Below are 15,686 nucleotides of genomic sequence, written 5' to 3'. Positions count from 1 at the left end.
TATAAGAGTTACTCTACCTCTCGTAGTTGGGCGCGTTGTTCCTCCAAAGCCACGTCGGTACACCATTTGGCCAATTTGAACGTGTCAGGAGTAAGAATCATATCGTTTAGTGTTGAGTTGTAATAGATCACTAGTTTGAAGAAGTATGAAATCGCCAAGTCGTTGATCTCCTTAATCGCATTATGATTGATTTGGTTGGCACTCCTTGGTTTTACCGGTGGATTTTCCAGGAACTCTGAGGTTGATCTGTAAATTCTAGTCAATAAACTTAGCACTTCAGTTAGAGAGTGCAACACAGTTCTTTTTCTGTCCTCGATTCTGGCATGAAGAAGCATTTCTGACATGGCTACTATGCAGTTACCAACAATGACCTTGTTTGGAATTCTCCGATCGGCTTCTAATTTGTACGAGCGAAACAGAATCACCTCCCACACGTCGGATTTCAATACCTTAGTTGTAATTCGAAGTATCCGACTTTTCTCTGAACGAGAATTGATAAACTCCTTCATTTTTCTTACAAATAGCACCTGATATTTCTGTATCAATTTCAATGCTGCGTCCTCTGCCTTCTCCACAAAACCCTTCAAAACTGGATCTTTGCTCTTTAGTGGCTTCTTAACATATGTGGATCTTAGAAATAGGTCTTCTGGACGTACCTTATTTGTCGAAAAAATGCCATTAACATCACCATCATCAGCTCCAATAGCGTTGACAGAATCTGTATCGTTCAATCCAGCATCCAATCCTAAACGTCCAAAAATGGTTGCAGTAGTGTCACCGTTCTGTTTCTTTACAGTAGGCTTTTTCTCTCCCTTCGTGCCTTGCAATTTTGGCAACTCCATTTTGGCAGCATTAACACTGCTGCGAATAACTTTAGACATCTGATCCAGTAATAGAATCCCATTATTATTTTCGTACAGACATGTTCTATCTGACATTTGTCTAGAAGTGGTCCTGAAAACGAGCTCTTGGTATGCCGTCAACCGTACAAGGCTATCCTTATAATCTGTAAGTCCGCTCATAAGTGTCTTAAATTGTTGATTGTCCGAATAAGAGCTCAAAGGCTTTTTCACTACGAGGCAACCCGTCATTGCATAAGCGTTATAGATTCGGTTCAAAAGTTCATAAACAAGCACAGTAATGAAGCCGATCAGATTCACAGTTAGATATAATCTTAAGGAAAACCGAATGGCTGGAATCTGTCTGTTCAAATTGAACACCGAAATCATCGGGTAAAACATCACTTTGAAGATAAACCTTCGCACAAAAGTATAAAGAGGCCCTGACAAGACAACCACACATCCGGAGATGGATGCAGCTTCTTTCAAAAGAGAGACCCAGTTCAAATTTTTGAGCTGGTCGACCGGTTCTGCACGATATGTGCCTATCTTAAAGTTGAGTTTATTCTTCTCAAATATCATCATTTGAGCGGAATAAAAAAATGATGTAAATGCCACAAAAAACCAAAAAAACATGAAGCTATCATTGATAAAGGGTTTAACAGTCTTTGTAGCTGAGGATATGCAATAACTGAGATCGGATGACGAAGATTGCCAAAAAATGATGGAATAAATGATAAACGTAGAGGCAAAATAAGCTGCAAATAGTATAAAGCATTGCGAGGAGAACACCGAATTAATCATATGCTGAATTTCCGTCGATGCACCTGATGATTCCACACGTAAAGTCGAATCTCTGGCAAACTTAACTAGAGCGAATCCAGTGCTTAAAAGTGCTACCTTTACCGGATAGAAAAGAATGCTTCCTCCGTACGGAACCGTTAGTAAAACGCACATTGAAAGAGATATCACAAACGACAATCTATGATAGTATTTCATTCGGTTCTGAAAAACTTTATAAAAATACTGAGAGTATGATCCGGACACTCGCTTCGGTTTAGCAGGACCTTTTTTGTTAATGTTGATGTCCTTAAGACCACTGAAACCGTTCGATCGATTAGAAGCGTTGCCCAGTCCGTTCATTGTGTCATACTTGAGACCACGCTGGCGCTCAAGTCTATTGCGCAGCGTTGTATTCCATGAAGCTGTATGATCCGATCGAAAAGACATCAATATATGAACGGAAGAAAGTGGTGTTGTACTGCAGACAAAGGTAAACATTTCTTCACTTCCTCTTGAAAAGAAAATATAGACGCAATATGCTGAATGTATGCATCCGTACACCGCTTTGATATTGAATAGAATCAATAGATATCATCAGGCCTACATTTATATGCACCTAAAACACCTGTACAACATATTTGTGCTTTAAGCAAATGTATATGTGACTAATTAGTTAACCCATAAATGGCCACTATACTATGATACGATACTCATCTTGACTGATCAGCAGGATCGAAAATGAAAAGACTATAGGTGTACGGATGTGCTGACCTTAAAAGTTGAGACGCGCTTTCAAATCACATAGGATGCGTCGCGTAGAATTGCAAGAGAAGTGAAGGAACCTATCTTGTTACTAAGAACTCGTAGTTTCTGAGTTTTGAAAGATGAATCGAGCTGATAGAGCTCAAAAAAATGTTGGATACACTCAAGAAGAGCTTACCCGGATTAAGAAGGCTTTAGAGAAACAGCTTGGGCCTGAGTTTATCAGTAAGAGAAAGGGCCCCGGTTACAATAGCATCCAGTATTTAGAGGGCTGGAAGGCAATCAATCTAGCAAATAGTATATTTGGACCGAATGGATGGTGTACAGAATTGAGAAACTTTCAGGTTGATTATATTGATGAAAGAGGAGGGTCTATTAGTATGGGTCTAAGTGCCATTGTGAGAGTTTCTTTGAAGGATGGCACTTATCACGAGGATATCGGATACGGATCAATCGATAACTGTCGCACAAAAAGTGCGGCATTTGACAAATGCAAGAAAGAGGCTGTGACTGATGGTATGAAGCGCGCCTTGAGACAATTCGGTAACGCGTTGGGTAACTGTCTATATGACAAAGATTTCCTTTCAAAGGTGATCAAGGTCTCTCAGCCTCTAAGAAAATTTGACGAGAGGAATTTGATGAGGGTTCCGGTTAAGGATGAGGCCTCTCAACCAGGACCTCCCTCAAGCGAAAAAGGTGCGCGTATGAAGGAGAAATGCGTTAGTTCACGGTCAGTGAAGTCAGTGGCTCTTCCCAATAATTCTCCTTCTAATGATTTATCAGATGATTCGTTCATGTTTAGTGACGATTGGCCAGAAGAGATCAGTCAGAATAACAATAACCTTCCAGGTAAAGCTATATCAGATTCTGAACCAGAGGTGGAAGAGAAGGATGGCAAGAAGAGTAAGAATGCTGCAAAGGAAACATCTCAGGCAGCATCTAGTTCAATACCTGCTAATGTAACATTTGTCTGTGCAAAGAGTGCGGAAGCAATTCTTAAAGATCCTTCTCTGCAGGCAACCTTAAAATATGACCCTAACCACCAATCGCAGATCTCCAAATCCCGCTTCATAAACCACTCTACATCTGCGCCTGTCAAAAGGTCAATTGTTACCGGTTCAAAGCATCGCGATGATAATAAAGAGAATACATATACGAGTTCCAAAGGCAAACGAGATATTGGCCTTCCATCAAAACAATTGCAAAACAAGCGGCTCCACAAATGAAGCAACTTCAGTGTACATTGCTGTAATATATATGACTGGATTCCAGGGTTAAAGTAATAAATTCAAAAATACAGAAGAACTATAAAAATGACTAATGCTTCTTGAGGAAACTCTGAGCCATATTCATCATCTGACTCATGCCACTTGACTGACCTTGATTGCTGCCATTATTGTTTCCACCAAGCATACTCTCAGCCATACCCATTAAGCCATTACCCTGACTTTGATTTTGGCCTTGGTTGGAGCCATATTCGTTATTCTGCCCGTAACCTTCGCTTCCAGAGCCATAATTTCCAGACCCATGATTGTTCTGATTTTGATAGCCCTGATTGCCTTGGTTTCCATAACTTCCAGACCCTTGACTGTCCTGATAGCCCTGATTGCCTTGGTTTCCGTAACTTCCAGACCCTTGACTGTTCTGATTTTGATAGCCCTGATTGCCTTGGTTTCCATAACCATGACCTTGGCCTCCATAGCTTTGACCTTGTTGGTTGCCATATCCCTGAGTCTGACCGTAATTTTGGTTTCCCTGGCCTCCGCTTCCCATTAAACTACCCACCAAAGATCCTAGTCCAGAACTACTATTACCTCCTGAGGAAAGCAATGAGCTCAAATTGAAGCCTCCAGATTGACTAACCTGTTGAGATTTGGCACCAGAGCTGGTCAAAGATGAGATCAAGCTATAAAATCCACCACTAGAATTGCCACCAGAACCAGAGCCGTATTGGGAACCTTGACCAGAGCCTTTTGAGCCACCAGCCGAGGATAATAAGGATCCTAACATAGCAAACTTCGAAGAACTGGAGCCTCCATGACCAGTGATCTGACCTAAAAGCATTGAGCTCAAATCTCTGTCATTTTGTGTGGCGCTCGAGTTTCTAGACACTTGTGACTGCATATGATCTGACACATTGTTGAGAATAGAATTGAGTTTCTGCTGCACTTCTGGGTTGTCGATCCTTCCGTCAACTTCATCGAGCTCAGCTGCTTGTCTATATTCATCGACAGCACCTTGAGTATTACCTTCACTGAAGAGTAAGTCACCCATAGCTAGTCGAACTTTGCTAAATAGATTAGAGTCAATTCTGCTCTTTTGACAAATCTCAATTGCCTGAGAAAGAATCTGTCTGGCCTCGTTCGAGCTGCTGCAATGAGACGCACTGTTGAGCAATTTCTGTACCTCGTTTTCTGATCCCATATTAGCTAAGAAAATAATCCGTGAAAGAAAAACAAGTGTGAGCACAAAAGGAAATAAACTATGAATTCATCATTGCATATATTTGCACTGCTTCATTTCTTGCTTTCGGACACTCTGCTCTCTTCTCCCTGTTTTTTCCTGCACCACGCAGCTCCAACCCCCCTAATTTAGCAACTAATATGCAGGGAAGCAAACTATTGATTCGGTTTTCGCGAATTACAATCCCAAATATGAGGCTGAGTAACATAATGTGGCTAAGTCATATACCGCCCATCAGATAAATTATCTGCCATTGCATTCCTCCTTAGTAGCTATGACGGAAGAGGACAAGGATATCACCAATTTGGACCAGGACCTAAAAGCTTCAAGACTGGCCAAATATCACAATTCCAAACTCATTCAGGAAACCAAGTACTGGCTGGTAAGCATTCTTGGTGACAGGATAGACAGAGACTACCTAATTAATACAGACTTGATAGAGGTTCTTAAAGATGGGTCTATATTATGCCAATTAATCAAGTGTGTCTGGGGAGAAGGAAGTCTGAAGTTCAAGACGAGCAAGATGGCATTTGTTCAGATGGAGAACATCGAAAAGTTTTTGAATTTCATCAAATTTCAGGGTGTTCCTCAGGACGAGCTTTTCCAGACGGTGGATCTATATGAAGCCAAAGATCCGTATCAGGTGGTTATGACATTACAGGCATTGTCACGTGTTATTAAGGACAAATTCGGCTCTCAATTTTCAATGATTGGCCCAGCAATATCACACAAGCACGAGAGACCTAAGGTTCCTGCCAAGCCTCAATATCTTAAAGGTGACACCCCTTGGAGCACTATAGAGTACGGATATATCAAAGGAAGTAACCAGGCAACTGAGCATGTGGTATTTGGTTCGAGAAGGGATATTACACGCAATATAGAGAGTGACGGATCCTCTATATAAATCTCGTGAACAGCTCATTTTTCATATCAGTTAGGTTTTTTAAAAAACTGTCAATATGAAACTCATTGATGATTTCCTCGAATGACTTCGAGAAATCGGAAAAGTTGATCAAATTTACTTCAGAATCCACCTGTTTCGCCACATGAAATACACTTTCTTCTTGTCCCGTTGGTATAATTCTATACGATACGTTGTCATCGATCTCAAAGTACCGGCTTAACTCATCCTTCTTCACCTCAGGGTATAATATCAAAGTCAAATTAGGATAATATCTCAAGTATTCCTGTAGATCTATGCCATCTTCATGGTTGTCGTTGTAATCTTCAATTTGTTTCAATACCCCTGGACTCACAACGAGGGAAATTGAGGTACTGAATTTTTGCTTCTTCTGCTTATTTTCCGCTTCTCCTCCTGTCAAATCATTGTAGTAATCTTGCGATTGTGTGGTGGTGTGCTCGTCTTCATTATTACACATCTTCCAGGCCGTATATAAGGCACCTCCCACCACTATCACTGTTGTCGCTGCTCTTAATAGCGTGTTCTTCCTTGAAGTTTGTGCCTTGGTCATTGTGATCTTTATAGTATAGTAAGAAGATGGACGCAATGCAAATAATGTTTCTTTCTCACTTCCTTCTAACAAATATAGTTCGCTCTGCATTATGTCAACTTTCTGATATAACATCCGTACACAATTTATCATCGCTCTCCTGGGAATCCATCCCTCTTACTCGTATCACTATTTGATTCATCGATATCTTGTTATTTAGCATTTGAAAAGACATTCACACTGCTAGCTCCCTGAGAGTCAAATATACGAACTCATCCAGGTATTTCACAGATTAACCAGCGAATGATTTTCGGCAGCTTTTCAATTATTGTATTGAAACTGCTTCTGTAGATTGGTATTCAAGTAGACTACAAGTATAAACAGTAGTTGCAGAGATTAGCAATCTTAAACCCGAATATTTAGTGTTAAGTTTTGATCAACGCCTCATCTAGCAGCGAAGGAGGAGTGGATGCCAAAAATAAAGACTACAAAATTCAAATTTCGTGTTTGGTCGCCCACAACACTACTCAGTCGAACTCTTGGCAACTTAACTACAGTTGATCGGACGGGTAACGGTGCTTTCTGCCAGATATGATCGTAGCGGAAAGCTTTTAATCGAAGGTCGCTAAGACGTAAAAAAAGTGACCCCAAGTGAGCCAGCCTTGTAACTGCTGGTGAGATGCAATGCGGCAGCACCTACTGAACAATTATATTTTTTAATAATACCCCAACTTGCCACGCTGATAATTGATAGAGACAGTCACATCCCCTGTGTACTGTGGCGATTGAAGAAGGTATTTAGAAACCAGGACTGTCTGTAAAAGAAAGTCAATACGATTAGATATCTTGGGATTAATTCACTCTGTAAAAGGGTCCTCGTTGTTTTTTGAGGATGGAAGTTTGTCAGCATTGTTGTCGTACAATAAACAATGTCATCAGCTAATCATCTGAATTATTTGCTTTTGACCAAACTCTATAAATGAAGCTCTAAGTGTACGTTCAATATGTCAAATCCGGTTTTTCCAGGGCGTCCTTTGTCAGTTCTTATAGGGAGAAGTCGCATACTAAGTTGGTACCCCAGATATTGGGAAGATCAGCTACATATGTATTGACTGCCAATACTTTTCATCTTTCCAGGAGAAATAATATTTTCCCGTAGATTTCTTGTTGAAAGTGATCAAGATTTGCCACCTTTCATTAATGATTGGGAAGAAACATTGAATTTACACTTTTAATTCATGGCCTCTCTTTTGCTGTTCAATCCGATGATTTCAAAAACCTTTTTCAAGATTGTATCAAGATGGCACTGCCTCTCTTGTAGCTCATTGAGACGATGCTTTATAATTTAATTACATAGCTAAAATGTACCCAGACGACTTTTTCAACGTAGCAAATATCTGTTTGGTTGTTGTCTTTATTACTGTATTTTATGGTCATGCTAACGATTATAAGCACTTCAACGCGAACCCTGCCATGAGAGCTGTAGTTTGTAAGAATATTGACCACTGCAAATATATATTTGATTACACTGAGAAGGCAAAGACTTAGTAGCTGTTCAAAACTTTACAGGGAGGTTTACAAGTATGATTGTGCAGTGTTGCTGAATATAGAAATTCAATTATTATTAGTGTTGAAATAAAGTGTGTTGTTGGTTTTACCCTAATTTGAATCCCGTAGGTTTCCTCTTCTGGCCTGGTCAAGTTCAAGGACTTCAAACAAGCTTTTGAAGTTCCCCGCTCCAAAGCCATCATGGTTTCTTCTTTGAATAATTTCCAAGAAAAAGCTTGGCCTGTCGAACAATGGGCGTGTAAAAAGTTGCAAGAGGTAACCATGTTCGTCGTAGTCGACAAGGATCCCCAATTCTTTGATCCTCTCAAAAGGTTCGACAAACCTTGGATGCTTGGAGTTTTCCAACCTCTTTTTAAGACTGCTGTAGTATTGTTCAGGAACAATGATGAACTCGACACCACGCTTTTTCATGTGATCAACAGTAGTTAAAATGTCGTCCACTCTCAAAGCAAGGTGCTGAATCCCTGCAGAGCCATTAAACTCCATAAATTCCTCAATCTGAGAAGTCTTTAAACCTTTAGCAGGCTCGTTAATTGGCAGTTTAATAATCTCGTTTTCGGAAGCCATGACAGTTGATTTCAATGCTGAATAATCAGTATGAATGACGCTGTCATCGACTGACCAAAATTGATGAAATCCAAACACCTTCTCATAATACTTGCAGTCTTCCTCCATTTTATTCCATCCATCATTCTGAACGACATGATCAATACAATTTAGACTAATTGGCTCATCTTTGTGGACCTCATCGTTGAAACTATACTCCTCCATGCGATATGGTCCAGGTAAAAAACCATTATACTTTGACCTGTTGACCAAAGTATGAACAGTATCTGCAATACCAGAAACTCTAGCCATAGTTATTTCCCCGAATTCGTCGATAAACGTCTTAGGCTCCATAAGTGACTTGGCGCCTCCTGCAATTGCCATCTCGTAGGCCCCTTCAACATTATCAACCTTGAACGCCACATCCTTGACAGAATCTCCATGATAAGCAATATGAGTGTGAATTACATCAACTAAGGGATCCGTTCTCTGGGTATGTAATGGAATCACAGTGTTGATAAGCTGGATAATGACGTTACCATTCTTAACAACAAAGCCAGAAACCTTTCTTGAGCCAGTTTCCAATCCCATAGTACAGTATGGTATAAAGCCATACTTATCAATTAGGAAAGATGCCATTGCCTTAACAGAACCAACGTAGAAGGTAACATGATCATAACCTAGATACAAAGGTGTCCTTTTTTTTAGGAGAAAGGGAACCATCTGGGACGTACAAGCTCATGTTTAGGAAGAATAGTTATAGCAAATGAAAATAAATAAAAACAAACTTTTAGAGAACACAGACAAGTAACAAAAGTTAAGACAAAGTACTCAAAAAATGATTCACAAGGCCTGAGCGCTAGATTGCACTGGTGGTTAAATCCTTTCACGACACATTATTTGTTGTATTTGAGAATAGAGACAATAGATCTACGGCTTCCGAAAATTTCAAGATCTCAAAATTTTGAAGATTTAGCGCTCGAAAGGGCTCAACAATAAAAAAAGAAAAAGGCCAAGAGTTTTCGCCGACTTCCAGAAGTGAGAGGAAACATAAAAAATACATGAGGACACAAACAAGGCTTTCGCAGCATATCAAACAGTTACAACATCAGGTTATCAATACCAATATTAATTGCTATTCATTATGAACACCCGTTCACCAGTCATCTATTTTCTTCCTTTCCCCTCTTTGAATTTACATCCGAAATGAGGAGTTACGCAGATCACAACTCGGATATAAATATCTGCCATTCTATCCTGCCCTATTCGACTCGTCTAATCTATTTCGGAAGAGAATTACTGTTATATTTTGGTTTACTAGTGACGCGAGACCGATTTTCTGGTGCATCCCTATACGAGATGGTTGGGTCAGAACAGGGTAAGATTCTTTATTGTCTGGAGCTGCACTGATTAAGAAGCCTCCTTCTTTTTGGTGCGCGGTTCCAATATGTCTTTTTTCTGCTGGCCTTGACAGTGCGAAATCCATTGTTAGGTGAATCGGTAATTGAAAAATTTTGTTGGGCTTGAGGTAGTGAGAAACAGCTCAATAAGTATTATGATGCAGCTAAACTAGTCGTAAGACGTCTCAGAGAGGTTTAAAAGGCAGTTAAAAACATACTGAGTTGTATCATATTGCCATTAGGAGACTAATTGAAGTGAAGATCTTTTTGGCTGGTTGGTTACCTTGTGCTCGTAGCGTCGATTGCTCTCACGACTAAACGATGCGGGAGCTCGGAAAAAAAAAATATTTTCTATTCATCAGACGTGCGGCTGTATACACCCAACATGTTAGTCAATGGAAGAGCTCCGGATGTTGTTTAATTCGGCGTTCGCCTCTTAGGAGGCACATTTCAAAACCGGTGTTCAAGTAAAGTAAAAGAACTCTCATAAAAAGGAATTAAAAGGGATATAAATAATGAAAAAGTGATTCCGTTTAAATTTGTATATAACCGGGTATGTCTGCTGCTCGTTACAATAAATAAACTGAGAAAACGGCTCCCCTCTTTTTCAATAAGCAAAAAGGATTAGTGTTCCGGCATCAGCATAAAGTTTTGACACATTTAAGGTTTAACTGGATTTCTAATTCCCCTCGTTGTTCCCCACCTTTTTTTTGATATATAAAGGAGACTGGTTTCTGTCTTTGAAGAATAAATATACCAGCACTACAATTTCACTAAAGAAAATGAGTTCCGCAGATCCTTTAGCCTCTTTGATGTCTCAAATGACAAATGGTGCCGCATCAGGTACAGGTATCATTAAACTTATGGGTCTTACCAAATCGTACCTCAACCTTGATAGCGTGAATGATATTCCAGACTACTTAGTCCTTGATGTTAAACAGGTGCAACAGGCTCAGTTTGGTTCGTACCCTGATAGCAAAGATGTTGCACCAAGTGGTATTTTTACGGCGATTTTCCTTCTTCTTTCGGCTGCACATTTGGCTATGTTCATTGTCAACAGATCCCGGGGTCACAAGTTCTACATGTCTTTGGCATTCTCGTTTTATTGCATGATGAGATTTGTCGGATTTGCCATGAGAATTTCTTGGGCAAAGAACATCTTGAGATTGAAAGTCGGTCTTGCTTCTGAAGTGTTTTTAATCATTCCAACTGTGCTCCTAGCTTCTTTCAACTTAGTTTTAGCTCAGAGACTTTTCACTTGGAAGCATCCTATCATCGGTACCAGAAAATTGTTCTGGTGGGGTATGCTAGCATTGTACTCTGTGGTTATCGCTGTCGTTGTGATGGCAATCGTCGCTGGTCTAGTTCCTTACCTATACTTCCTTTCACAATCACACTACGATATGTGTCGTAATGCCATGAAAGTGGCATCAACATTGATTGTTATGTATTCATTACTCTCTATGATTTTGGTGGGAGCTGCATACCTTTTCCCAACGTCTCAAAAGGAAAGAGACTCGCTAATTTACCAGCCTTTCTGGGTCAAATCTTTCTCTCCATGTTACTTCCCACCAAAGGGTGCCGCCAAGACTGGCGAGACCTTATTCATAAGAAGACATGCTGGAGATTCTAGACAGCCTCTTAGAACAATTGTTGGAGCCGGAATGAAACTGATCGATAACCATGAAGAGCCAGAGTCAGATGAATTGAATGATTTCGAGAATGCTGGTGAGGAGAAGTTCACTTTAAAGCATAACATGTCTATCTTCATTGTCGCAACTACTACCATTTTTGTCTTTTTGGGTGCCATCTTCAGATGTGTGGGTGTTTATTTGAATCAAGATTACGCTAATCAGTCTTGGATTTTTAAGCCCGTGGTTATGTATGTGCTATGGGGTGCTCTAGAGACCATTGTTAATATCATTTATTTGGTTGGAAGAATTGATTTGAGATTCTACAGACCAGATCTCATTAAGGGTGATGCTCTAGTAAATGGAACATCATCTTCTGGATCTGTCGACACTGAAAAAGATTCCAATGACACCACTGATAACGTTGCTTGAATATAGTAGCATCACTAACTAATCGTTCTATTTGTTTTTTTTAATATTTCTATGCCGCTTACGACAAAATGTACTCTTCTCCTTGCTTGATATTATTACTGTTACTGTTCTTTTGTTTCTTAAAAAACAATAAATGGGTTACTAATAAAAAAAATATGATAGGAGTGATGTGGAGAAGAAGCAAGCTCTAAATTTCCCTTTTGTCAGTTCTACATGACCAGTAGCTTTTGCTTTGGGGAACTGTTATTATAGTAGGATGTCCATCTCGAGTCTAATATTTACGCTCAATTGTGGAAAGCGGCCACCTTTTGACGATGAATTTTATGACAAGTTGTCGGATTTACTAGAAGACACAGATCTACCTCAGCTACTTGTATTTGGATTACAGGAGATGACATCCATTTTGGAAGGCACCTCTCCAGATACTATACAATCGATTCTAATGCAGATTTCTGAACGTCTTGTCGATACTATCTCTGCAAGGTACGATGTGCCGTTCAATATTGTGGCTGTTAACCATTTTGGAAGCATAGGAATTATACTGATCTCCGCATTCTTATCGAAGTTTCATAAAATTGTCAAATCTGTTGGTATTCCGGTAGGACTTTTTTTCAGTTCGACAAAGGGAGCTACAGGGGTGAGGATTCAATATGAATGGGAACGAGGTAAGTACAGCGAACTGACGTTTGTATCTCTACATCTTAATGCTGGGGAAGGCCCAGCTAATATTTCTCGAAGATGCGAGGACTTACTGAGCATTTGCCAGGGGATGAGCTTTCCTGACGGGTATGGAGTCTTGAAACCTCGAAGCCACTGCTTTTTGATGGGAGATTTCAATTTTAGGGCCTTGAACAACTCGTTTGACTTCGCCCAGGATGAAAAGATACTGCTTATTCAAAAGGAGAGAGGAATAGTATGTGAATTTAGCGAGGCTCCTGTGACGTTTAGCCCTACATATAAAATCCAAGTAGGTTCAACGATTTATAATGCAGAGAGAATACCTTCCTGGTGTGATCGAATCTTGTTTTTGGATTATAAAAGAGGTGATACTTCGAGTTACGACTTTAAAGAGTACAATTCGTTAGCCAGTATGAAGATTTCCGACCACGTTCCTGTTTATTTGAAGGTAAAAATGCCATCCGAGCCTCCAGACTCTATTATCAACTCACGGGGCTTTTTAATAGATCGAAGTACAAATTTGAGCGATAATGAGCTTCGCCTACTTCCGTCGAAGCTATACGACTACTATAGGGCCATAGGAAAGGTCACGGATAACATCACGGGGACAATACTTTGCCTAACAACAACAGGTAGGGGAAGACTACTGATAGGAATTACAGTGGCGATATACTTAATCTATAGGTACATAAGATGAAAGGAACTAAATTAGGCATTATTCTTGGAGTATTTGGTCTTTCCAAAATCAAAGGGAACATACTTGTACTTGATCATATGTTGGATTTGACGTCTCATGGTGAGAGCGAACAAAACAATGAAGTACATCACCAAAATAGGCCAGAAGACAGGAATATCAAAGAACGGTATAAAGCAGCAGATCAAGGAAATAAAAGTAGCCAGCGTAGCCTTGAACCAGAAACGGAATTCAGGCAATCTGCGAATGAAAGGACGGAACTCTTCATCGTTTTCATCCATACGAGAGGTTCCCTCTTCAATGGACTCGTTCTCGTACTCCTGTTCCAAGGAAGGATCAAACTTAGGCGTTAGGAACTGCAAAAACATATTCAATAGATATATTGCCCAAGTGTAACAAACAATGTACCAACCTTCCGACACCATAATTCTTATGAGCAAGAGGGCGATGAGCACGTAGGTACCAATCCATCTCTGAATCATATACGGGGTGACATAGTCCAAGTAGTATTGATAGGTAACTTTGACCCGTCTGTAGTTCTTGGTGAACACATTAGGTTCCGAAGGTGCGGAATCCATTGATAAAGGGCTGAAGAATTGGAATGAAAATAATGCCAACTAACAAACTAACTCTATGAACTTCCTGAAAATTATTGACAGCGAATGAACCAAGTAAAATAAATCAATGAATTGATCCGAGATGGAAGAGTAGGGCTGGTTTGAGCGACCGCGAAGAGACGGCTTATTTTTGCGTGGGGCGATCGATCTCAGTGATCCATTCTTATGTATGAGCACGCTCATTGGAGACATTGCATCGGATCGAGATGCACCAGTTTTTCTTTGAGCCGTATGTAAATGGGTTTCGACAGAGTCCACTCGAAATCATAAACATCTGCAATGAGTCTAAATACGGGCAATTGGATAACTTAGACCATATTGCAGGGATTTGCAGGTTTCCTCAAAGAGCCCATATAGCGTCAGTCAATGCATTAGCATTGGACAGTATAGACAATCGATATTTGCTTTCTGGTGGTGGTGATTCGTCAATAAAACTTTGGGACTTACAATCTAGGGACGATTCCAAGTGGATGTCGACGGATGCCGAGTCGGTTTACAAGCCTGCCTATATTATACCTGCCAAGACTGTCCATCAATTTGGTATAACACATTTGAAATGGTGGCCGGATAATGGCATGTGGCTTTCGTCTTCCTACGACTACTCCTTGAAAGTATTTAACTCGGATACTATGCAGCCGGTACATTCGTTTAACCTGGAATCGAGAGTATTAAACTTTGATTTCGATCCTCAAGGCTCCAACTCACTAGTGGCATGCTGCCTTGATGGTGGCGTTGGTGGAATCAGATTGGTTGATCTTAGAACTTTGGCAGATTCACAGACATTGGGCGGGGGCGGAAAATCTAAAGGTGGCTTTGGATATATGTTGAGCTGTGCTTGGTCGCCTACAGATCACAATTTGGTGGTGAGCGGGTCTCAGGATGGTTACTGTATAGGCTGGGATATCAGAGCATCGAATGGATGTCTTTTCACCCTGGATTACAATTTGACTACGAGAAATTATACAAACAGTAATCGACAGCTACTGTTTTATGAAGATATACCAAGGGCACACAATGGAGGGATAAATAGTTTGATGTTTAACGATGTTGGTACGGAACTAATCACTTTAGGTACAGACGAAAAGATTAGAGTGTGGGATTTGACTACAGGGTCTAAACCTCTTAACAAATCAATAAATTTTGGACCGTTGGTGAGAAATAAATCCTCTCAGTACGTTCAGATGTGCCTAAGCCCGACCATTGAATCAGAGATGCAGTATCTTTGGTTTCCATCTGAAAATGGCGAGCTACTTATTTATCGGATTCAGGACGGTAAACTAGTGGCAAGATTGACTCGTCACGGCAATGGACTGATATCGTCTAAAGTGCATGCTCTGGTGTACGGACGAAACAATTGCATAAGATATTACGCAGGATGTCACGATGGTTCCATATCAGTCTGGGGGTATGCTGAAGACGGTATGGAGGAGGATAATGCTCCAGTAAATTTTGATAATGGCGCAGATAATGAGCAAGAGACTACAGATACCAAGCCTGTTGATATCTTAGACAAGATATACCATGAGATGAGTGCATCCAAAGCTTAAGTAATATATATTCTGCTTTACAAGTCTATCTACCATATTAGGTTTGTTCAAGCTTTTCGATCATAATATGATGATACCCGGTATAAGTAATGAAGGATTGAATGATTTTACCTCCTTACACCAGACGTTGGCTTAGACGTTGGCTTAAATTCTCAAACAACCTGCCAAATTTCGCGTTCTCGATAAAGCGGTTGATAAAAAGTCAATCAATCGATATGTGGAACAAAAAAAAAGTCAAAACAATAAAAAATCACAGAAAGTCAGGGGAGATATT

At 40.2% G+C, this 15,686-nt stretch overlaps 9 protein-coding genes across 9 annotated transcripts; 5 read left to right on the top strand and 4 right to left on the bottom strand.

Annotated features, from left to right (window-relative positions):
- Positions 1-8: 8 nt before the first annotated feature.
- FOA43_003866 (uncharacterized protein) lies at positions 9-2,069 on the bottom strand (the record flags this gene model as incomplete). The annotated part of the gene is made up of 1 exon (XM_038924114.1): positions 9-2,069. The coding sequence occupies one exon, from the start codon at positions 2,067-2,069 to the stop codon at positions 9-11; it is 2,061 nt and encodes a 686-aa protein (XP_038780042.1).
- A 437-nt stretch (positions 2,070-2,506) lies between these two features.
- Positions 2,507-3,610, top strand: FOA43_003865 (uncharacterized protein; the record flags this gene model as incomplete). The annotated part of the gene is made up of 1 exon (XM_038924113.1): positions 2,507-3,610. The coding sequence occupies one exon, from the start codon at positions 2,507-2,509 to the stop codon at positions 3,608-3,610; it is 1,104 nt and encodes a 367-aa protein (XP_038780041.1).
- A 91-nt stretch (positions 3,611-3,701) lies between these two features.
- FOA43_003864 (uncharacterized protein) lies at positions 3,702-4,808 on the bottom strand (the record flags this gene model as incomplete). Its single annotated transcript, XM_038924112.1, has 1 exon — positions 3,702-4,808. The coding sequence occupies one exon, from the start codon at positions 4,806-4,808 to the stop codon at positions 3,702-3,704; it is 1,107 nt and encodes a 368-aa protein (XP_038780040.1).
- Positions 4,809-5,121: 313 nt separating this feature from the next.
- Positions 5,122-5,751, top strand: FOA43_003863 (uncharacterized protein; the record flags this gene model as incomplete). Its single annotated transcript, XM_038924111.1, has 1 exon — positions 5,122-5,751. One exon carries the CDS (start codon positions 5,122-5,124, stop codon positions 5,749-5,751), a length of 630 nt encoding a protein of 209 aa, XP_038780039.1.
- A 2,206-nt stretch (positions 5,752-7,957) lies between these two features.
- FOA43_003862 (uncharacterized protein) lies at positions 7,958-9,155 on the bottom strand (the record flags this gene model as incomplete). The annotated part of the gene is made up of 2 exons (XM_038924110.1): positions 7,958-9,110; positions 9,148-9,155. The coding sequence occupies 2 exons, from the start codon at positions 9,153-9,155 to the stop codon at positions 7,958-7,960; spliced, it is 1,161 nt and encodes a 386-aa protein (XP_038780038.1).
- Positions 9,156-10,595: 1,440 nt separating this feature from the next.
- FOA43_003861 (uncharacterized protein) lies at positions 10,596-11,876 on the top strand (the record flags this gene model as incomplete). Its single annotated transcript, XM_038924109.1, has 1 exon — positions 10,596-11,876. The coding sequence occupies one exon, from the start codon at positions 10,596-10,598 to the stop codon at positions 11,874-11,876; it is 1,281 nt and encodes a 426-aa protein (XP_038780037.1).
- Positions 11,877-12,132: 256 nt separating this feature from the next.
- On the top strand, positions 12,133-13,238 carry FOA43_003860 (uncharacterized protein; the record flags this gene model as incomplete). The annotated part of the gene is made up of 2 exons (XM_038924108.1): positions 12,133-13,140; positions 13,191-13,238. 2 exons carry the CDS (start codon positions 12,133-12,135, stop codon positions 13,236-13,238), a joined length of 1,056 nt encoding a protein of 351 aa, XP_038780036.1.
- A 24-nt stretch (positions 13,239-13,262) lies between these two features.
- Positions 13,263-13,826, bottom strand: FOA43_003859 (uncharacterized protein; the record flags this gene model as incomplete). The annotated part of the gene is made up of 1 exon (XM_038924107.1): positions 13,263-13,826. The coding sequence occupies one exon, from the start codon at positions 13,824-13,826 to the stop codon at positions 13,263-13,265; it is 564 nt and encodes a 187-aa protein (XP_038780035.1).
- A 318-nt stretch (positions 13,827-14,144) lies between these two features.
- FOA43_003858 (uncharacterized protein) lies at positions 14,145-15,412 on the top strand (the record flags this gene model as incomplete). The annotated part of the gene is made up of 2 exons (XM_038924106.1): positions 14,145-14,148; positions 14,223-15,412. The coding sequence occupies 2 exons, from the start codon at positions 14,145-14,147 to the stop codon at positions 15,410-15,412; spliced, it is 1,194 nt and encodes a 397-aa protein (XP_038780034.1).
- Between the last annotated feature and the right edge of the window lie 274 nt (positions 15,413-15,686).

Source organism: Brettanomyces nanus, chromosome 4 (genome assembly GCF_011074865.1).
Source record: "Brettanomyces nanus chromosome 4, complete sequence".
In the NCBI taxonomy this organism is placed as follows: domain Eukaryota; kingdom Fungi; phylum Ascomycota; class Pichiomycetes; order Pichiales; family Pichiaceae; genus Brettanomyces; species Brettanomyces nanus.
The sequence above is the reverse complement of the archived record's forward strand: the minus strand, read 5'-3'. Positions and strand labels throughout refer to the sequence as shown.